This window comes from Schistocerca gregaria, chromosome X (assembly GCF_023897955.1).
Source record: "Schistocerca gregaria isolate iqSchGreg1 chromosome X, iqSchGreg1.2, whole genome shotgun sequence".
Classification (NCBI taxonomy): Eukaryota; Metazoa; Arthropoda; class Insecta; order Orthoptera; family Acrididae; genus Schistocerca; species Schistocerca gregaria.
The window spans coordinates 727564238-727589390 of record NC_064931.1 but is presented as its reverse complement, the minus strand read 5'-3'; the positions used below and the strand labels follow the sequence as shown (position 1 = coordinate 727589390).

The following is a 25153-nucleotide window of genomic DNA, read 5'->3' as shown; positions in this document are numbered from 1 at the left end:
AGATGTTGGAGAATCTTGTATATGGATTTCTGTGGATGAAACTACTGACGGTCTTGGCCGTTACATTGCAAACCTGATTATTGGCAAGCTAGATCCAGATGCTCCATCCAGGGCTCATTTGATTTATTCAAAACAACTTGCAAAAACTAACCAACAAACAATAGCACAGTTTGTGAACAATGGGCTGGCTTGGTGCTATCCCCAAACAGAGTGGATGAGAATAAGGTGCTTCTGGCCGTCCCCGATGCTGCTGCATATATAATAGCAGCGTTTCAACTATTAAAAGTATTCTACCCATTGATGCTGCACATAACTTGGGTAGTGCATGGGATCAACCGCATAGCAGACCAAGTAAGGCTACAATTTCCTAAAGTAAATTAAGTAATATCTATGGTGAAGAAAACTTTTTTTAAGGCACCATCAGAATACAGGCATTCAAAGAACAGCTTCCAGATGTCCCATTGCCGCCAGAGCCTGTTGACACCCGCTGGGGCACGTGGCTGATAGCAGCAGAATACTATAGTACGCATTTCTCAGCTGTCCAGAAAGTGGTTGAAAATATACCGGAGGATGCTGCATCCGTAACTGCAGCAATGGAGTTACTCAAAGATTCTTCTTTAAAACGGGACTTACCTTGCATTAGGGCCCACTACACATTTATGGCAAGAATATTTTCACAATTAGAAGGCTCAGGGAGACCTATCTACGACAGTATTTCTTTGCTTGAAGAAGTCAAAATGAAGTGCCAGGTGAAGTAGGGGAAAAAGTACTGGCAAAAATGCAAACGATTTTGCAGAAGAACACTGGCGTGAAGGAGTTGTGTGCAGCTGCCGACATACTTAGTGGAAAATCCAGCACTCCTGACTGCAGCATTCCTGTCCAACCTGAAGTACGCCACTGTCACATCTGTTGATATGGAACGTTCTTTTTCAGCGTATAAATGAATTCTGACAGTCAAGCGCCACAGTTTTTCACTATAAAACCTAGAAAAGATTTTGGCTATTTATTGTGAAGCCAACTATGGTCAGAATATGTGAAACTACGAATGTATTAATTAAACTATTACCACATCTTTTTTACGGAACTCAAAAATATTTGGAGTTATGTTCAACATTAATGTTGTAGATTGCTGTGCTCTGTAACTGTGTAAATATTAATTCTCCTTGTTTTAATGACTAATACGTCCTTGTTTTAATGACTAATACGATGTTCATGCTGTCAACACTGTGTATTTTAATTTGTTTTTATTTTCTCTGCATCACTTTTATTAGAGCCTATTTTAGGTTTTATATAGCCTAAATGAACTACTGAAGGAGCCTATTTTAGGTGCCTAAAACATACTTTTTTAAGACCTAAAAATCCGTGGTCTAGTAATGACATATCTACAGTAATCAGTACTATTGTCTGTGTATGCACTCATTAACTCTTTATATTCTTTCTTCCAACAAGTCTTCCTCCAGAACTTCTGTGAAGTTTGGAAGGTAGGAGATAAGTAAAGCTGTGAGGACGGGGCATTAGTCATGCTTGGGAAGCTCAGATGGTAGAGCACTTGGTCACGAAAGGCAAAGGTCCTGAATTCGAGTCTCAGTCTGGCACACAATTTTAATCTGCCAGGAAGTTTCAAGATCTTCCTCATTTCCCAGTGTTCTTAGCTGGTGCAGTCTCCTTAAATTTCCCTTCTCCAGAACTTGCCACATCAGAAAATATATATTTTGTACACCTATCTATAAATTCTTTTTATATCTGCCACTATAATAATAATAATAATTGTTATTATTATTATTGGAACAGCGGTAGAAGTACTGCCGTTATTAATTTTATTGGCTCTTAATAAGTACTATTTACATTGCCTCTACAGACACACAAATCATTTTATTACTATTTGTCATATTACAACTATTGTTATTTCCAATTATGATGTAAAAAAGATACTACTTATGTGAAACCCCACTCCCATGTGACAGAGGGCCTGAAGGTCCTAATCTGATGAAGTTAAATAAATAAATAAATAAGACTTCTCTGAGACTGTGCTTAATAAAACTGCAGTATACAGACACAAAAAAGTTATGTGTGGACTTGAATTAATTTCAATCAGGAACTATTATTGTTTTCCTTTGTAGACTAATGGACAGTTTAATATGTTTCAATGGACTGCTAATTTTGTGTTCAGTAAATGTTTATTAGCCCTATTATTTGTTAGTGTTAATGCAATAATATCCTTCAGTATTTTATAGTTACATGGTGAAATATTTTGAAAATACAGGTCATACAAAAACATGTTAGAAATGTTAAGACTCTATTCTTGACATCAAAACATTACAAAAATGTCGTATGGACATGGTTTCAAAAATCCTTTGTAAGAAAGGTATGAAATGAATTCCCTGTAGTGACTCCTGGTTGTATAATTAACTTCAACTGTGCATTTTTAATCACTTTCTCAGACAATGGAAAATCCAGAATGGAATGCAACAATTTATGAGAAGGAAATTTGCTAATCACCATATAGTGGAGATGCTGAGTTGCAGATAGGCACAACAATAATATTTTCACACTTAAAGCTTTTGGCCATTTAATTGTTACATTTAATCACTTTCTTGTTGACAGTTGTTCATGGTATTTGCTTATTTTTTGTCTGAATGTTTTTTGTTCTGTTTTAGAGTAACTTCCATCACAAAAAATCACAATGACACATTTGGTGACTGAAATGACAGATCGCAAAATGGCACATCAACATTATGCTGAACATTATCCTGGGAGAGATAATGCTTGCTAGAGACAGTCTCATTTGAGAAGAGAGCTGTGGATGGTGGGGGACCACACAATGTATGAAAATCCAACTTTAAATACTGGGTTCTTCATACTGTGGCTGAAAATGCATCAACTAGTACAAGGAAAGTTGTGACAAGGGAAAGCATTAATCACATGACAGTCTGGAACATTCTGCATGACAATCTTCTGTATCCTTACCATCTTCAATGGGTGCATGGATTAAATGAGGCAGACTTTCACTATTCACTGATAAGGATGAATTTCCATGTGATGGTATCTTCAGTTACCATAACCCTCATATTTAGGCTCATGGAAGTCTTCAAGAAGTGCAGCAAATCAGACATTAGCAGCAGTTCAGCCTCAACATGTGGTGTGGCATAACATATTATTGGGCAAATGTATCTGCAGTATCACAGACATGAGTTGCTTTGTTTACTTGATGATGTGCCTCTGGTCATCATCTAACGAAAGTGGTTTATACATTATGGTGCTCCACATAACATTACATGGATTATTCACCAAAATTTCAATAACTAGTTTCCAAACAGGTGGATTGGTTGAAGGGATCACTTGCATGATCTGCCTGATCACTTGATTTGAATCCAGTGGATTTTTATTCCTTTGGGGGTGTTTAAAATCCTTGGTGTTTCTGTGGGAGTCTATTCTAAATGGATTTGACCAAATATAGAACACAGCAGGAATTTTCCACAATTTACAGCCAAGTATGGAATGCAGGCTCAAGGGATTCATCCCTTGAGAGGGGGTCACTTTGAGCAATTCTTCTAAATCTAAATATGTTCATTAAATGTACCATATTTTTACTATGAGTAATAAATCCTTTCATACCTGTGAATTTGTTTGGTAAATGCATCATTTTTATGGGGTGAATGGTAAATCATTTCATACCTCCTTAATAGAGGATTTTCACAGCCATGTTCATATGAACTTTTTAATGTTAAGACATCAAGAAAAAATTGATAAAGCTTCTAACATGTTTTTATACATCCTATGTATATGGACATGGAGGACAAAAATTGGTTGTTTGTTAAAATTATGTACACAGCTGAACTGGATATCAGATCTAAGAAAGAGAAAACGTATAGATTCTCTCAGGAGTCCTCATTATAGCATTAGACTGTGACATTAGCAAGAAGTCCTAAGATCATACCAAGCCAAACACATAGTAACAGTGCTTACCTATAGTTATTGATAGGTATAAGGGACCCACAGTCTCCAGCAGTTCATTATGGAGTTATCATATTTCATTTAGTTTCTTGCCCCAGCAGTCAGAGACTGTGGTCATATGTGTGTGAGTTGTGTTTGCATGAGTACGTATGTGTATGTATATGTTGTCTAATTCCAATAAACGCCTTTTTGGCTTGGCCTAAAGCTTACTTGTTTGGCATTCTTTTTGTTGTGCCTATCTGCAACTCAGCATCTATGCTATGTGCTAAGTAGTAATCAACACATTGTCTGATTTATACATGTACACGTGCATAACAGTTAGTAAGCATTACAACATACAGTTTACAAAGCATCAAAAATATATATTTTTAACACATTTACCTCTAAGAATTATTGCACATATCTCATTACTGCTGTTGAAGAGTTCACATTAAATGTTCAGTATCCCATTGTCGACCTCAAAGAGGTTGAAAGCAATGAGGTGTGTTGGGCTTGAATGAAATGTAAAAGAGGTTGGGTGAGTAAGACGCCATTAGCCCAAAAGGAAATGTGCATTAAGCATGTTCTATCTTGGAGACCATTTGGAATAGGGCAAATGTCCACTTGAAGTTTTTTGCTTCAGGTGAGCATTTTTGTCATATCCCTGAATGTTGACTATTCTTCCTGGCACATCCTTATATGTGTGATGGAAATTATGTTAAAATATAGTGAAAGTTAATGTTGTGTTGCCCAACTTTCATTGTGACCTCTGTGCTCTCACAATTGAAGCACAACTGCAGACAGCCAAGTCAAGCTATCACTTAAAGTAGGTGAATACAATAATATGTAAAGCTGTGACATCTGCAGGCTGAATTAAAGTGAGATAAGTGTTCCAACTGTGCCACATTAGTATCAGAGGATGCTAAAAAGTTCATTATACATTATTATGGCACGCGAAGTAGCTTTTGTTTGAATGCTGTGCTACACTTCAAAGTGTCACAGATACTTGACTATTTTTCAACATAGTCATCAAGTCTCTGTAAACAATGGTTGGAGAATTCTACCAGTCATTCAGCTTCTCAATGATAGAAATCCACTCTGTAGGTCATGGAGCCATTACAAGCCCCCACGTTACATCATCATCATTAGAAAATCACTCCCTCCTCCGCAGATGCCTGGATATTGTCCTTTATGGCTGATGTTTATGGCTGATGTTTATGGCTTTCCTTCCTGATCAGCTTCATCCACATCTGTGTGACCCTGGTCAAACTGTTGATACCATTTCACTATGGCCGGACGTGATATTGCATTTTCTCTTTATATCACCAGAATTTCATGGTTAATCAGTGTGCAATTTTGATTTTTTCCCCAAAAGAATCATACTGTCACATGTATCTCAAATCTGCAGTACATTTCCAGTTGCCATGCATTTCACTTGTACACTGTGATGCATCGGTTATCCATACCACAGCAGAGCTGTGACTACAGGGAACCTGGAACTCTCTTCTGACAATGCACCACTTTTGTTACACAGTGGGCTTAGCATGCAAAAACATGTGTCAATCCCTTTCTGAAAACCATATTTACTATACACAGTAGCCAGACAGTGATAGAAACAAGTGTTCTTTCCCATTTACATGTTTAAATTTGGATGGTGTAAGCATTAATAGCATTAATCAGAAGGCCTATAATAGGAGTTTGTTTTTAAACAGTGTGTGTGTATTAAGTTTCTATAATCTCCTTGTCTTTTGTTAATGCTTATTTTAACTCAGTCCATATCCATGAAGGTTATTTTTCTTGGAGGAATCAGTGGAACACAATGAATGAATGAATGAATGCATCCTGAGCCTTTTGATGGTTTTTATTACTGCTGATGGATACTTAGCCTCTTTCAAAATTATGTGGAATTGAACAGCTTGTCAATTGGTAATTCCATAGTCTGGAATGTGGTAAGTAGGTTTCTGACATTTAATTAAAACAAATATGTATAAAACTATTCCACTCGTCTCTGAAATAGGTTTCACAAGTAATTAAAAGTTGCCCATTGTCAAACTGTATGCTTCTTTTCTAAACAATGTTTACTTACTTTCATGAAAGTCTAAAATAGCAAGAGTGACTGAATCAGCCCAGGGTGAGCCTTTCTTAAGTCCAATTCCATATCCAGATCGACCAAAGAGCTCTCCAGCAGTCACAAGTTCGCAGTCTTGGGCTGCTTCAAATTCTAAACGTGAGCTGTCCCATATAAAAGCCATTAGTTTTCTGCAACAGTCATAATAATTTTAATTAAATTATGTAACTTTCAATCTGGTACTTACAGCTCTGAATATACATTTCCCCTCCAACTACTCTTCATCTCTCTGCCCATCTTTTATTTCTTCTGCATTACTGTGTTGCATTTTCTAACAGGCACATGTTAGCTTTTGGGACTGATATAAGCTTACATCCTTTTCTATCCACCACTACTTGCCACATATTACATAGATGATGTCTTTTATATAATTTTATATGAATAATGAAAGATTTGTCTCTATCTTTTTTACAGTCAGTATTTGAAGGTAATTCAATAATGATTCCAGTGAAAATATAAAAAATAATTTTAAAAGCTACTTTAGGTTACTGTTGTTTAATTGCACTCTTTGCAATCACAGATGCATAAATAAGTTTTTTGCTATTTCATACATTTCCTACAGGCTGATGGATGCTAGTCATAGCAAAAAAAATATGTCATATTTCTCCATATTAGATCAGTAGTACTACTATAATACAAGGTTTATGTAAATATTGCGTCTATTATATACTTTAGTTGCATTGACATTAAGGTAGTAGGGCAAACTAATTTTACAATTACATAAAGCATTAATTTCTAATTTATGATTTGATGATGTTAAAGGAACTTCCATCGTCATTATGTATTAATATCACTAGGAAAATAACATAATATGACAGACACATTCTGTCCTGCTGTAAATTCAGTGTTTAATCTGAAGTAGTGTGTCATTAAACAATTCTATATATAAACCAGTAACATGTACAATAGGCAGATATAAGACTAGAATGGACTTATTTCATGAGCACTATATGTATTCAAGATTGTGGGCTGTGTGTATTTTTGAAGTATGAAAATTTGATGGTATAGACTAGGTTTTAGTAGAATGGGCAGGTTATATAATATTGCTCCACACACTTTATCTGTGATGTTGGACTGACATATCAACTGGGTGGACAAACTAAATCAACTTTATCTAATTTTATATTTAATTTAATGTGTTAGATAGTACTATACTTGAGAAGCTGTCTGTACCATAGTTCAAGAAACTATTCCTTTCAACAGCAAAAAGAATTTCAGATAAACTCTGACATGAAAATTACAAAACAAAACAAATCTTTCACACAACCTTGAATTCCTGTTTAAAATTCATAATTTTTCATTTTATTGCAGAAATATTTGACTACTAGCAGTACCTACAGTTTCGTACATTCAAAAATCTGTATTTTGTACAATTGTCATGCAGACAAACATATTTTGCTTCAAGCAAAATACAGACTGCATCTTCACCAGGCAGTTTTGAATTTATTATAAATTTCAAACAATGCTTTGTATTTCATTGCTTGGGATAAAGACAACTGCAGTATTTTCACACTGACAGAGGAAAGAACCATATAGAGCTAGTTCGATTAGAAGCAGCTGATGGTCTCTGTGCTTAATCAATCATGGTCTCAAGATAGTCCTTGACACCAAACTGTCCACGTGGAAAGTAGAAGGAAAATTTGTTAGGAAAGAGTGGAATTTATTGAATGAAAATGTGATCATCTCCACCACCTCCAATTACACCTTGTTACAATGCTGTAATGTTAATAAGGTGCCATTACAACAGTTTCAGTAGGATAAAATTTTGCAGCAAATTAATTGCAAACCAACTCTGAATTATTTTTGTGAATAGAAACTAAAGAGGTTAAAGAATTGAAATTAGACTGTTTAATTAGTAGCATGATCTTGCTCCTATCTTACTTTCCAGTTCGTTTTTCACACTGTACTTGTCACTTTCCTTATCAAAATGCATCAAAATACCAGTATTAATGGATTCAGTGTGGTGTGTCACAACACAAACAGTTATTACGATTTGCTATTTGGATCAGGTCACCATACATGAAAGAAATGGTATGCTATAGTAAAGTGACTGTATGCCACAAATTTTTCATCAATGCTTATGTGTGTGAATGGTGTGACTTTCTCTTTCATTGATGAAGGCTGTGGTCAAAAGCTTAATGTAAGTATCTTTATTTGTGCCTGTCTACAACTTAATGTGTCTTCTTTATGGTAAGTAGCAAACTACTTTTTCCTACATTGTTGATATTCCTACCTGGAGATTCCATCGTTTGATTATTCTCATACTCTGTCAAGCATGTCTAGTAATATTCAGGCACACATCTGAAATATTAAATACAAGTGAAAGACCAGCCTTGTATTAATGTCTTTGTCACACTCATGATGTCGGCAAAAAAAAAAAAAAAAAAAAAAAAAAAAAAAAAAAAAAAAAAAAAAAAAAAAAAAAGAAGAGTCCTTCATCTAGTCAGTGGTTTCTTTACAATTTCAAAAATGGGTACATTACAGAATGCCCATATTATCCTGTCATGATCTGCATGGTTTGTGGAATACATTTCATTTGTGGATAACCAAAGCTGCTTCCATACTTTAAAATTTTTGGATCTCATGTCACAAGCAATATTTACAACATGTTGCTGACCTCCTTCCAGATATTTTATTATTCTTCCCAAGAGCTCACTAGTCATTGTGTACTGGTTGCTTGCATGTTGCAAATAAGCTGTGGGCTACCATCAGCTGCAGTGTCATATTAGCAGATGTAATTTATTTAACTATCAGTTTTCATTTTATTGACAAAAAGGCTACCTCTTCAAAGGTTTCCAACAGTTTCACTTCAGCTCTAATTAAGCGACCTCATCCATGTTTGAAGCTTTGAATGGTAGAACAAAGGATAATTTTGTCTCTTCAAATAGTTGTATGCTTTGGAAGAAACCAATGGATATCACAAAACCTGTCTTTCTAGTCAGTTACGCATCAAAACTAGGTGCCAAATTTAACTGGTAATTCATGTTACATTAATGCCAAAACAGAAGCAAAGACCACTTGTTCAATTGTTCAACAAGTCTCAGTGAAGATGTGGCATTCAGTACATTCAAGTATCTCACTGGGAGGTCAAAATTTTTCACCCTGCTACAAATGAGATCAAGGATCATGGCTGAAAATACTGTGATTTTCTGAAGGAGGTCTCACATCTCCATTACATGAATGGCTGACTACACTTGTAGAATCTGAAAATATTTTTGCAAATATCGTTTAAAGTACCATCACCATTACTTACTAAATTGTATAAAATAACTGATGTGAAACAGGACTATTTTTAATTTGGAATTCACATTGAACTTATAATTATTATACATGGTAAACACACACACCTCTGAGAGCCATTAAAGCCAAGTGTGCAATGTTCTGATACTTTGTGCAGCAGAATTCTGCTTTTAACCCTGATATTGTACAACACTTCTAGATTGACTAATAAGTAGAACAGAGCAATTTTAAAATACAACAGAGCTAACGGGTATAATTGTTTATTATCAGTATGAAAAATACACTGTGGAAAAAATATCATGGTCTCTGCTTAGCATAACAAAGAACTAATTCTCACAGCATTGCTGTCACCCTGGTGATGTCAGATGGTGCTGGCTAGCAGCAGCATATTACCTGGGAGTGGTCCAACTGTTAAAGTTCTATCTACTCTGGGTATGTACAACTTTTAACAACTGTTGCATGAACAATAATGGACACATGGCTGCATGTCTGTATAAGTATGCATTTCTAGAGGGAAAACAACTGAATTACCATATACAGCCTTTGTTTCTGTATATAGTCATGTTGGTGAGATAGTATCCACAATATCACAAACACTGTATCAAAGTTCATTTGCTTGCCTGATTAGCAATAATGCATTCTGCAGCTGTTAAAGACTCTTCAAACATAAGCATTTTACACATTAATGTCATATGAGCTCTCACAGTACTGTACATCCATCCTCAAATATTGTTACTAAAAATTTGTTATTCCACTTCTTTCAAACATTCTCACCCCTGAAAACAAGTCTTACAATACAAGCAACAGATTGGCAATTTGTGCAATGAACTATTGCCATAAACTTTCTCACAGTTGGTAGTTGGCAGGTGAATGATGCATGCACATGTTGACGATGATATAGATGAGGGAACTTCTCATGAAACTGTAAAATTCAAGCTAAGAAATTGCAGCAGCTGAAGATTTATGTGTAGGCTGGAATTGCATATAATCTTCTGCTAGGTCCATAAGTTTTCCCACCATATATTACAGGTGGTGCCTACAAAGACTTTTTTGAGAACATTGCTCCAGACTTGTTTTAGCATAAGCCCCTGCAAATAAGAAGTATGTGGTTTATATATGTTGTGGTTCTTGCACATTTCAATCACATCTTCCACAATACACTGAATAGTACATACCATGACGGTTGCATAATCTGCATGTTCCCAAAACCAACAAATCTTTGCATTATTATCTATGGTGCAACCAAAGTTAACTGGTTTACGCAGTATACTTTTTTAATGCAAAGATGCTTCATCAAAATGTCTTAGAAGCCTGAAAAACCATTCAACAACATGTGGGGGAATTTGGAATGGTGTGGCAGTCCATGCATGTCCACAAGCAAGTGGAGGTCATTTTGAATATTTGTTATGAGTTTTCAACTTGAGAACTTTGTCAAACATTCTTTTATCAATAACTCAAAAATAAAGTAGTTTTGCACATATGTTTATATTATTATATGGATGCTTTCCTCATTTTTGAGCAAAGAATCTGCCTTCAAAGTTTGTGAAAGTATTTCTGACATGCCCTAAGTTTGTGTGTGTGTGTGTGTGTGTGTGTGTGTGTGTGTGTGTGTGTGTGTGTGTGTGTGTCAGTAAATGGGACAATTTAGGAATCTTATGCTGACCAAATAGTGGAAAGATAGTAACTTGGATAAAACATAAGAATGCTATTTACATAGCAGCCACTGAAGACGAGTGCTACGAACACATCTGAAAGGAGAGACACCACATAGATATGATTAATGCAACGATGGCCAGTGATCCCTTGAGTCAGGTGCACACCAATCTTGAACTCTTGCTGGAATTGGTGAGATGCTGTGAGTAATAGGCTAATGAGCAGGGCACTACATTCAGTAGTGTGTGGCATAAGTTGAGAATTTGGGTCTGGCAGGAGGTGTGCTAGGGTAGTCCAAGTGATTGTGGTGACCACTGTGCCTGGATGGTGTAATGGTCTGTGCAATTGTGTAGGAAGCAGGAGACCCAGGTTTGAACCCCAGTTTGGAACAAATTTTCAACTTGCTGCATTGATATAAATCGATACACAGTGGCAGCTAACATCCTTAATTCCTTTGTGTCTTCATTCATAGTGGCTGCAGGATCAAATTGGTGTCTGTTCTTTTGGACATGTCTGAAAGAACAAACACCATATATACATAAAACTCTTTGCTAGTTGTCGTTGTCAGTATGACATATTTTTGACATAGTGTACTAGTTTAGCAGTATTGTCAATTTCATGTAACTGAAAGTTGTTAATTTTTGGTTCTCTGTCTGCTCAGTAACACTGCTAGAAATGAAAACCTACTGCCTGCCTTCTGTCTGAACACTATGGTGAGCAGTCGATGCTTTTCCTGTACAGAGAGGTTCAAAATGTATTACACATCTATTGAAGAGGCTACACCTTGCCTGACTAAAAACTTGTAACTTTGTCATATTTACTGTATCTCAGTTAAAATGTAGCTTGGTTTTTAATCTCACAATGTTGAATGCTTATTGACAACATGACTTAAATGGTAATCAAATAGTCAAACACTGTGGATCAGCCACTGGAGAAAGGCAAGTGCACAAGTCACTGCTATTACCACTCTATGTTGTTCACAGATTGGACAAAAGGATATGAACGTCCTACTATAAGAACCACATTTACAGAGTGAGATCTTATTTGCCACAGAACTGCATTATCTCTATTTTTTCCTTTATATTATATAGCATGATCAGAAACAGTCTGGAAAGCTTTTAAAGTATGTTGCAGAGTATATTGTGCTGAGAAATAATTGTTAAGGAAAAAATTTAGGTATGTTGCACCATTTCTGATTTAACTAAAACTGAAGTTAGCCAGTCAGGTCATTGCACATCCAAATTCAAGTAGCCTGCCAGATACAGTTAGAATCAGTTGATCACATAACATAGATCATAGTACACGAGACTGCTAGGCTGTTGGCTCAGGTTCGATCCTTGCTACCATTCCATGTCCAGATGTTGTATCACATTCTTGTTCAGTTTTAGGAAACCAAATGAAGAACTCATTCAATTACACCATCTCTGGCAGACTGCTTGAATCTGCATGCACAATGATCTCATTGGCTAACTCAAATGCTAATTAAATTGGAAACAGCACAATGTATTGAATTTTTTTCTTAACAGTTATTTCTCAGCACAATCTACTCTGCAACATCTGTAGAAGCCTGTCAGACTGTTCATTACCTTCCTGTATATCTTTGGAAACGTTCTGAGTTACCAGCATCTCTCTGAGTATTATAATGTTACATTATACTGTTGTCACATTGGAAATTACAGACTTCCAAACAGGGTAAAATACCAATATTTACTCAGTTCGAACATTCACGAGAAGTCACAGATCTACAACAGCTTTTTAGAGATATTGTATTTTGTGCCATAATAGCACCTGGGGTTCATGAAGAAACTTTGTTTTACACAATAGTGGAAGAGAAATTGAAGTTATACTGACAGAGACTGGAGCTCATTAAGAGCACTGTTACTTTTAATGTGAAAAATACTTCTGCAAAGGTAACTGCTGCACTTATTATACATTTAGAGAACGTACTAGTAATGAATGGACAAAATCATGAAAGAAATCAAGGGGGTAAAAAATGAAGATCTCAATACTTTTGCTTTTTCTGATGACATCGCCATTTGGGGAGAGATGGAAGGTTCAGAGGAGGCTGGATTACTGGAATACAAAATTTAAATAATTAATTCTGACTGTGAGTAATAGCAAGACAGTGGCAATGAACATGAGTTGGACACCTACACCTTGTAAGATCATACTGGAAGGAGAGAAGGCTGAATGTGTGAAAAGTTTCAGTTATCTCAGTAGTGTTATATCAGGTGATGGAAGTGACAAGCTAGAAGTTTTAAACAGAGTAGCAAAAGCATCCAGCTCCTACCACGAAGTACAAAAACTAATCTTAAACAAAGTATCCCCCTTACGAGTTTAACGGACCATGTACAAAATGTATCTCCTGCCAATCATGACATATAGTCTGGACCATGTGACACATCCACAGCAGTAATAGGCAAAATTGTGGTGAAATTTGGTGCCCATGTGACATCATTAACCCATCTTAGAGCTCACATGAACTTCTGAACAGTGCCCTTTTTTTCTTTCTTTTTTTTTCTTTTCCCATCTTGCTATTTGAAGCGCTGCCGAGATTGAGCATGGCATCAGACGGTGCCATGCTTTTGCACTTTTACATCGGAAGGTTGTGGGCATATTTGAGCAAAACTTCAAACTTATGCATCAGGATGGGAGACAGTTATGGGGTTTCGAAAAAGTGGTCATTTAATTTTGTTGCATGGTGTGGCTACTGCTAACCCATCTCAATCAATTTATGAATGAAGGAAAAAAGTGGCATACTGGATCTCTGAGGGCTCAAATTCCTATGCTGTTTATATTGGTTTTTCATTAGGGATACAATCTGGGCATTTTCTATGAAAAATAGCAAAATTGCCACAGTCCTCATTGTTGTTAATTACACTCAGTACCACACAATTGTTACCATACCTTACTGTCCCTATATCTTCAGCACTATCACAGCTTTCTTATAGTCATTCATTACCAAATTCCCTACTATCAAGATCATTATAGTTTTATACCAGCATCATCACAACAACAGTGAGGAACTCACTGTACTTTTTTACATCACTGATATCTTTATCAAAAGGCCTGCTGCTAAATGGTCACATTTATTCTATACAAACACCTCACCACAAATAGAGGCCCACTGCTCAGTTCAGTGCCTTTGACACTGAAATTACGGCTCTGTGGTGTCAAACCACCAATCCATGAGAGAGTTCTAAACAATCATTATAATACATAAATCACTATCTCCTCTTAAATACATGGAGCTTTCTCCCTTCACTCCATCGCCTCTTCCATCTGACTTCCATCTTTACTCCTATCTCATCAATAAAATCATCAAATCTTGCAACAACTTTCCATTCTTTCTCTACTCAGGAATCTCAGATACAACACTGCCTATAGAATCATCATCATCATACATAGTATGATATTAATGAGGAGACCTACAGAATCAGCTGCTGAAGCTGAACCACCCTCAAAAATTTCAGCAGCAATCTGTTGCCTCCCACCCAAGTCTTCAAACCATCTTGATAACCCTGCAACACCAATGGGTAAAAGTGTACATCAGCTATCCACACTTCCATCATGTAACCTTTCCTCCATCTCATAGTATCAAAGAAATATTCTATACATCACAGATAAGAAAATGCCCCTAAAATCACATCACATGTGAATTGGCAGCAGTTGAAACTTGGCTATACAAAATTTGTGCACTGAGCTACCATCATTCCCTTCCAAAAGAAATCTCACCTCTGAGAAAGAATTACTTTTTTCCCATAAACAATAGTCTTACAGCCTAAAACCCTAGCATCAGAAATAAAGTAGTACATCTGAAACCTTGCTCTCAACACTCAAACATTGGGTAGACTTGATCATTTACAAATTCTGAAACATCAGGTTCCATATAAACTAATAACAAAACTCTGTATATCATCCTTCATCCCAATATCAGCTTCACTCCTCTGAACTCCCCCTCCCAAAAACCAAACACTGCTACTCTCATATCTGCGATCAAGGTGGTTAACCTCAGAATCATAACAGATGTGGACTCCAAATTAAACTCCTTTCCACATGCAAAATTTTGTGAATCCCTCTGCATCAAAAATGTCTCTAGCCTCACCTTTCTCAGCCAAGTTGTTATAGCATATCCATTCACAATAGACTACATAATGACAGATGGAGCACTGACCTACTGTCACAATCACAAAGCAGACCCCTAAAAGTCATATACAATCTGCTAAAAGTGCCACCTAATGTACAATGATTATTTACGTCCTGTTGCATGCTATTACTGGTCAAATCTATACTTATAGCCAAGTTCTTCAGTTCCTTAAAATACTTGCCCAAAAATAAATCTAAGACCACCATCACTTGTGGCACTGTATATTCCTTAAAATCTTCTCTCTCACGTGGGCCAGACCTTCTCCCCTCATACTGTTGCCACTGGCATTTATGTGCAAAGCCACTTCCACCTGTAGGTCCAGAAGTGGTTTTAGTATATTGATACCTTAAAAGGTGCCGCAGTCCCCCTCCAAATAAGCAAGCAAAATTAATTTCACAGCTGACATTAATGTTGCACTACATAATCTATGAAATGAAGAGCTTAGTTGTGAGGACAGACTCATCAGGGATGGCTTGCAATGCAGATTTAGAGAATCATTGTAAACAAGGCAAGACAATTGTCAGGTCAACTGGAGTGTCTAGTGGACACTGTGTACTGTCATTCTTCCTGCAGAAGATCTTTATGTGCTTTTTTTTCAGTGCCACATCGGTATGACTTGAGAGAATGGTCGTGTGTAAACAAAGAAATTGGAAGTTCAAATACAGAGATGCAAAATATTTGCAGGCAGTTTGAAAATGTAACATTTGTGAACATAAGCAATTTGGGGAAAAGATTCCACACAACACACAGTTTTCATCTAACCAGACTTTGGAAAAACATTATAGAAACAAAAATTTTAGATGTAGTAATTAAAATCTCAAACATGCAGTGTGATAATATGGGAGTCATACCTCTCACAGACAAGAAGTGTGTGTTAGTGTCAGTGAAGCCAGAACCTCCATTTGAGATTCTATTAACACAACAGCCCAAATGCAAGCAGCTCACAGAGCAGCACAGTAGTTGTGGAAGAACAAACACCAGCGATAAGTGAAATACCAGAAACAGCATCATCAGAAGCAGTAGCAGTGACAGAAGCAGCAGCAGCAACAACAACAACAGCAACAAAACAACAGTAGCAGTAGCAGAACCAACAACAACTGGAGCAGCAGTACAGCACAGCTTAAGGAGGAGCCAAAGGCAAAATACATCTGTGCCACTCAATGAAATTTTTTTATGGTTTCAAGTCAGGAAGAAATAAAAATGTGAAAAATCAGCCTGACAACTCACAGATACCTCACAGTAACATCTTATATCTAATCTCACAAATAAAACAGTAAAATATGAACTTGGTTCTTTTTCATCAAAATGTGCAGTCACTAACTAGTAAAATAAGTGAAATCCAAATCCTATTAGAAAACGAATTAAAAAACTACCTCATTATTGTGTCTCACAGGACACTGGCTTGATGAAGACAAGTTACATATTGTGTCCCTACCTAACTTTGTGTCAGATGGTTATTTCTGTAGAAAAATTCTTAAACACGTTGGCAGCTGTATATTCATTAGAAATAATATAAGCTTTGTAAATATAAAATTTTGTGTTGAAATAACGAAGGAAAAAAATGTAGAACTATCAGGTGTTGAGATAGTGGACTCTAAACTAGCCATTATTTGTTGACAGAGAGCTCTAACCAGTGACATAAATACTTTTACAAAAAGTTTAGAATATTCACTTAACAGGCTAACGCAAAGAAACAGAAGAGTTATTCTATGTGGTGATTTTAATATTGACTTTGCAAAGTACACCAAAGAAAAGAATGAATTACTGAATCTCTTGCAAACATTTAACATAAAATCTACTGTAGAAACAGCAACTCCTATCACAAAGACTTCATCTACCACCACTGATCAGATATTTGTAAATGTACTACAAAATAGAAACACTAAACATGGGCTTTGAGGATCTCACAGCTCAAAAACTCTCACTGAATACAGAAACTGAGCTGCAATTTAAACACTGCCTCACTACCACCAGTAGAAAATACAGTAATGAAAATATTTGACTTTCTACATTACTGGATCAAACAAAACTGGAAAGAGATTTATAAATGCAAACACACAGATGGAAAATACAATAACTTTATCAGTAATTTTTCCTACTATTTTGAATTGTGCTTCCCTCCAACACAGAGGAAAATATACACATGGAAAACAAAAAATAAATGGAACACTTCTGGAATTATGGTACCATCAAACAAAAAAAGACTACTACACAAATTATCCAAACAGCTCATGTCACCTGAATTTGATACTTACTACAAAACCTATAAAAAGATCTTCAAAAATGTTGTCAAACAAGCAAAAATAATGGCAAATGACAGATACATAAAAAAATTCCACCAATCAGATGAAAGCCATATGGAATATTGTAAGGGAGGAAACTACAACAGAACACACAGATTTCCATAATATTAACTGTGTAATGGAGAAGTCAGCTGTGATAAATTTAATTCATATTTTACACAGATAGCTGAACATCTTATAAATAAAAATTTACGGTCCAGATGTGATATAAATAATAAATATATTTTTCTATACCCCACCAAGGAAAAGGAAATACTTGCTATAATCAAAGAACTGAAGCCCAAATTCTCTGTTGGTGCCGACATTATCCCTGACTACATCTTGAAGAAATGTGCTCCCCCCACAGCCAGGCCCCTTGTTGCCATCTGTAACTGTTCTCTATCAGAAGGGGTATTCCCATAAAAATTGAAGAGGCAAAAGTAAAACCTCTGCTCAAGAAAGGGATAAAAACGGAAGTATCAAACTATAGGTCTATTCATTAATTCTGGTTTTTCCAAAATAATTGAAAAACTTTATTATAAAAGGCTAATCAGTTTGATAGAAAAAAATAATTACTTCTCAAACACATAACACGGATTCCAAAAATCTAAATCTACTGAGATTTCTCTTTCTTGCATTCCTAAATGAAGCCTTAAATGCAATAGACAGCAAAGATCATAGATCAACCATATTTCTAGATCTCTCTAAGGTATTCAATGTCACCAGTCACAACATCTTGCTTAAGAAACTTGAATCTGTGGGTATTAGGGGCCCAGCCTATGAAGGTATCAAATCATATATCCAAAATAGAGAGCAAGTAGTTGAACTTGCTATCCAAGAAGGGAACAAGATAAAGACCTACTGCTCAGAAAAGCAGAACACTAAGAACAGTGTACCACATGGCTCCATTCTAGGACCAATTCTGTTTCTACTCTTTGTAAATGACTCGGAACCGACCAATCCATGCCATAATTAGATAAAATCCACAGATGACACATATGTGATAGTAAACGAATTACTGCATGATATTAAAAAGTGTACAGCCCACATTACAAACTACTTTTCTGGAAACAATTTAGTAATAAACACAGAAAAAACAGTTACAGTGCACTTACACACAGCGCTAAATAAATGCCCACTAACAACAGACATAGAGTTGTTTACCAGGACTCTTGAAAATGTAAGCTCCACAAAACTTCTTGGAATATGGATCCAAGAAGATCTAAGATGATCCAACATGCAAAATACATTACCAATAAATTGAATACCATTTGTTACACTATCAAAATTCTTGCTGATTGCACATTGAAAGAGACACTAAAAAATGTATACTTTGCATAGGCAGAACGATTATTGCGATATGGCATAATCTTTTGGGGAAATGCATACACAGAAAGTTTAATATGCAATGTTGTCGTTCACTTAGCCTTGAATAAGGATGTCTGCAAGCAAGCCTAACAACATGCTGACCTCTCCTTGGCTGAAATGTTGCTTGTTGCATAGGTATTTGAAGTAGTACAAGCTGCACAATAAACTTTTCCAGAAGACTTTGACATTTTACAGGAGTCTCAAAGTCATAGTGATACAGTGTGTCAGGTTTCTGTAACAGACTATAAACAACATGTTGGATTCAATGCGGCCAACTGACCTAATTCTGCACAAACCCTCACAAATACTAAGCACTGTTCACATTGATACACTTTGTTTGCAAGTTGCTTGGCCTGTTTTTCCTTGTGTCCCAGATAGGATTGTACACATTATAAGGACAAGTTTTATTAGTGTTTATCTACAGGTCACAGTCCAGAAGTACGCTGTAGCTTATTGAGCACCTCGTAATGGCCCAGCAGATTCAAATTAATAACATTTCAGGCAGGCATGTTGACACTTTACAAAATATTATTACATTCAATGTTTCAAGATATTCCAGTGACTTCTTATTTTTGATAATGGGATATCAGTCTCAGTCATTAATCATTATTGTGGACATATGGTCACAATGAGGTGCCACTTTCAGGTCATGTGCAATTGATGGTTACTTAATATCAGATTTCTCAGATATTGTCATGTTTCATCGTGGTGGATCCATTGGCTGGAAACATTTAGGTCTTGATGCTTATTCAGCCTTTGAATCTTCATACCATTATAAAGTTCCTCCATTGGATTGTCAGTACTCTGTGAAACCATTGATACACTTTGTATACAATTTATGCCACTGTTTCAACCATGCTTGGGGAAGGCTGTTGACTTTCAGGCAAATGTTGTGTTAAGGACAACAACAAGTCCATGATTTTGTGAAGTTTGCCTGGTTTTGATGCCCTTAATGATGAGCTTAAGTTAGAAGTACCATGACCTTATTTAAGAAATTTCACATCTTTCCACTACCATGTCTATATATCTTACAAGTAATAATATTTGTTAGGAAGAGCTTAGAAAATAGCAACAGTCTCAGAAAATAGCAACAATCTTGTATCAACTAACCAGAATAGCCATCTGTATAACACAAAGAGAAAGCAGGATATACATGTTCAACATGTATACACATCAATAAAACAGAATGGACCACTGCAAACAGGAAACAGATTGTACAAACAGCTACCAAATAACATTAAGACAAAAGGCACTTCAAAATTTAAAACTGCTGTCCATAAATATTTATTACAAGAGTGCTGTTATATGAGGGTAATCCCAAAAGTAAGATCTCATATTTTTTTTATAAGAACATAGACCTGTTTAGTTTTCCAATGTTTTACATCAGTTTACATCTTGAACATTTAGCTATTTTTCTACATAATCACCATTTCTGTTGATGCATTCTTGTTGACACTGTGGCAGTTTTTGTATGCCCATGTCATACCAGCTTGCTGCCAGCTATTCTTGCACCTCTTTTAACCTAGGGAACAGGTGATAGTCACTGGTTTCCAAGTCAGGACACATGGCCACTTCCTCTGGGCACTCTGGCCAGACTCCTGGTCAGAAGGCCACTGGTAGCGATTGTGTGTATGTGATGTGTGCTTGCCTATATGAGCGTGTGAGCACTTCTCTTTACTGAAGAAGGCTTTGGACAAGAGCTAATATGTAACATTCTGTTCATTGTACCTGTCTACAACTCAAAATGTCATGTTTATGGTGAGCAGCAAACTGCCCTTTTCTAATATTGTTGATATTTCAGCTACCATGTACTCATTACTAAACATTTGAGAGAGTAGTTTGCATTTCGCAGCCTAGCATAATCTAAGGCCAACATGGCAATCACCATCTTGGAGCCAAGAGGAAATCCCAATATCTCAAGAACCTAGCATTTTGTAATTTTGTCTTGTTTAAATGATACCACTGCATCAGATACATGAAAATAAAGTATTGTAATACCCACTAATAGCTACCATCTACTATTATATCATGAAATTTTAGTGTTCTAATTTCACAATCAGTGTCTGAAACACAAACAGTGCAACTGTGAGCAAGAATGTTGTTGAAATAATAACCATGTTCATCAAATTACAAAGAATACTACAGTCAAAGGTATAAACAGAAAATTAGAAGAGCCTATTTTCCAGGTTGGCAAGCAATGGAACTTCATGTATGTCATATACTACACAAAATAATCAATGGAAAATAAGAGTGTTGAAATCATGGTGAAAGACTGACAGATTTCCACCCAGCCACAACAGTTTTCAGTGACAAACACTGTATGCACCAAATCAGAAAACTGATAAATTAATATGACATCTGGAGTACAACCACGTTCAATACATAATTTCAAAGAGTGGATCTTATAAAATATTATAAAATAGTAAACAATTTGTTATTTTCATTGAAAATCTGAGTCCACATCCCTTTAAGGTAACGAAAATTAGTAGATTGAAAACACATAATACTCAGCTCCAAAACAACAGAAGATGGACACAGATTATAATGCCAAATAATAACTGAAAAACTATCAAATTCCATGGCAGATTTACGAAAATGGAGATTGAAATTTTATGGGCTTATCCACAGACTTCAAAAAACAAGCATCATTCACAAAACCGCAACATCGATATCTCAACTCAAAACCATACCATGCATCCAGCAGGTCAAAAAGTATTTAGAAAAGGCTCATGTAAGTTCATCAGACATTTTCAACAGAAACATATACAGACAAAAAGTAACAAATGAGAAGTACTGCCAGAGAGGGAAGTTGCCTTCAGACCAGGAACACAGTGGACTGAAGAATGAAAAAGAACCCATGGAGAAAAAAATGTGAGCTGCTTGGAAATTATAAAGACTAAAAAAATAATAGTTCTGTGTGAATAGAATAGAATAGAATATTTTTTTAGAATAGAATAGAATATTTTTTTAGCCTTTCAGTATTTTTCTTACAATTGGCTTCGTCAAAGTTCACAGAGGGTTTTAGTTTCAGTAAGACATTCAAATAGTTACAGAAAGGGGAGAAAAGGAACTAAAGACTTTTTCTGAAACACAAGCAGTGCAACTGTGAGCAAAAATGTTGTTGAAATAATAAACATGTTCACCAAATTACAAAGAATACTACAGTCAAAGATATAAACAGAAAATAGCTTCCTGTCACAACTAACAAAAGAAATAGAATGACACCAGGGCGAAACACCATCCATATAAAAACAAAAATATTAATTTCTGTATACTCAAGTAAAAAGGTGAGTTACTTCTTGTTGAACTGTGTAGAGGTTTGTTCTTCTTTAGAGAATTAAAATTACTGAGAACCAATGTACAAAGTATTCTGAGGGTGCAGTGAGATTCAAGTAAATAATTGTGTACATAAAGCCAAAGAAGTATAAACATGTCTGAAGAAAAGAGTGGGGATAATGATTAAATGAAGTGGGGAAGTAGTGGAAGAGAAGTGTAGTTCTAAAACACTCTTCAGTTGAGTCAGAAAATAGGATATAGGATAGAAATAGAGCACACAATAAAAATTACCAATCAGCTATTAACATGCATGAACAGCCACTAGAAGACTGTGGCCAGCAGCTCCAGCAATCTGTGAATTTAGAGTCTCAACCCCCCTCCTGTTCCACAACACTAGTACCTTTAAACAGTGTAGATAGGCATTTTATAATTAAATTTGAAATTTCATTACATTGTTTACTTCTCTTTCTGTCATTCCCTCTTTTTTGGATCAATTTCTTTCTTAAAAGACTTATTTTTCTCATTCACTGTTTGTGACTGTCTCACTTTTTCTTACCCTTATATCTACTGTGGACTAAATTGGATCTGTCTTTTTGCTTGCCTGGGAGAAAAATGTGCAGTGATTTTACTGTCAAGCTCATAAAATACCTTAAGTAGATGAGGCTCTCTATTTTAAATTAATTCTTCAGCTAATGGGATAGGAGTGGTACAGTATATGAGTAGGGTTCAACATCTCTCTCTGTCCCCTCTCTTCAACCCTCACTGCTGCCTTTTTATGCCTCAGTTTTTTCTGTACCACTCCTCTTTTCCCATAATGCCATCATTCTTCTCCCTACAACCAGTTTCAGGCTACAGTAGTTTCTCTGTGGCACAGGAAGGAAATGTGTATTATATTTTTGAGTTACCTCCTTCTGTTGATGATGTCCCAAAATTGAAATGTATGAATTTTTACATATATCTAGATAGCTCTTAAAAGTTTGGCATTATGGTGACTAACATTCTGCCTTTTTTATGCTTGTTCATTTTTCATCTCGAATTTGCCATTTGTTGATGTGGCCACTGGCTGAGTTTTAACATAACTAGATTATTATTATTTTGAGCTGTCTGGTACACTCTGTGTTACCTATTTTAAAGTAATCAATAAACTTATCCATACAGATACCTCTCACTGGTGAAGAATTATGTATGAATTGAAAACCACCAGATATGGGAGATAGTTTCCACAACATGTAAAATTTTTTGTAACAAATTTATCATGTTGCACTGATCATATATTTATTTGAGGATGGAATTGTACATTGTACAATAGCATAAGAAATCATTCAGTGTGGTATCCTGGACACTAAAAAATTAAGTTGCATCTAAGTATCTAGATGTGCCTTTTCATTTGGTCATAGAACTTACCCTTGCTTAACATCCCTTATTGCCTCTTCTGCAGTATCATAGTTATTTGCTTCCATAGTACGATACATGTTTGACAGTTCAACTTGCCTTCTGAAGTACATATCTACAGCTGACCCCTTTACAGTTGCACATGTTAAGTTCTCCATAGTATTCCTTAACTGTAGAATTTAAGTAAAGTTAACAATAGGTACTCAGATTGAAAATTAATAGTGCATAGAGAATTGAATTATACAAAAAGAATATTCTCTCTGATTCCACAAAACATGTGTTTAATATGCTATGAATGAAACTTTATTATGGAGCACAAAAGTGAATTTTTTAATTGTTGCAGTAGTCCCTTCTACAAATATAGCGTTTCTGTCTTTGAAAGACATGCCTTTTAGTAAATGGAGGGTTTCATCTCAAAAGAAAAACACACATTTGTTTAAACACTATTACCTGCTACATTAATTTTTTCTTTATAAATTGTGAGAAATTACTCTACAAAAGTAAAAATAATAAATGAAGCTGGATAGATACAATCAATATGTATATTCATCAAGAAATATAGAAATACATGCCAATAATCAATTAAAAAAAACTATTAATAGAAGCTTAAATGAGGTTCATGTGCAAAAATAATTGTGTCAGTTTGAAAGTAAAGAGGCAAAATTGTCCTTTTTAATCAAATGTTAATTACTTTACTGTGATGTCATTTAAAATAATTAATATTTTTTTTGAAAATACACATTATAAGGATGGATGAATAATGTTTTACACTTGCATTTTTAATGCATGATCTAACCTGCTATCCACAAAGAAATAATCTGTTTTATGTTACTCTATAGTTTCTACAGAATATTTTAGTATAAGTCTATCAAGAATCATAATTTACAAAAATTGAGTTATCAAATAAATCTTATTCTGAAATGTGGTTATATAAGTTTTTATGATCATTAAAATCTATTGGGACCGATGACCTTTGTAGTCTGGTCCCTTCAACCCCCACAAACCAACCAAAATCTATTCCTATTACCACCCTGGGTTATTAAATTTGCTTTTCATCCTTTTGTTAAAGGAATTTTGGAAGGTACATTCCATGAAAGAGTCACATAATCATACAAAGCTGGTGTACACTGTTATGTAAATACATACCACTAATATCACAAGAGACACGTTTTTGGTAAGTATTCTATTAATAAATCAGCGAACAACAATGAAAGTTGTTGAGAAAATCTAAATTTGCAGTGAACAGTCAGTCCAGAAAATTTTGTAATTATCAAATTTAAACCACTAAGAAGCAGAATTAAACACTCTGATTTGATAAAGTAAAGAAAGGGAGGGCAATAATGAGAATTGTGCCCTTGAGAGCAGCTGCTATTGCTAAATGAACTACTTTTAGTGGGGTAGTGTCTGTAATCTAAGTTGGCGCTACCTACTAGTGGCATAAATAACCTGAGTTATCTGCAAACAAAATTTTTGATACCTCAGGAGTCAGGATTCAGAAAAAAATACTAAAACCCTCTCCTGTATTTATGGATAGAGAGACAAAACACAGTTCTGAACGCTTTTCTCCATGAAGGAACTCAGTTGCCCTCTCATCCAATTTAAACATGAATGAGAATTAGGTGAGTGAGTTCCTTTATGATGAAAAAGAGTCCAAAACTATATTTGGTCTCTCTGTCCATAAATAAAGGAGAGGTGGAGCTATGGCAGTTGTTGATAGTTCAGTAATGAGGTGTA

General features: G+C 35.6%; 1 protein-coding gene across 1 annotated transcript in view; it reads right to left on the bottom strand.

The window, feature by feature from the left end:
• Positions 1-25153, bottom strand: part of LOC126298972 (glutamate [NMDA] receptor subunit 1) — a 516838-nt gene that overhangs the window by 22080 nt on the left and 469605 nt on the right. Inside the window, exons 15-16 of the mRNA XM_049990592.1 lie at positions 23432-23589; positions 6020-6192 (exon numbers count right to left, since the gene is read on the bottom strand). Coding sequence (XP_049846549.1) covers positions 6020-6192; positions 23432-23589 — 331 coding nt within the window. The remainder of the gene's footprint in view (positions 1-6019; positions 6193-23431; positions 23590-25153) is intronic.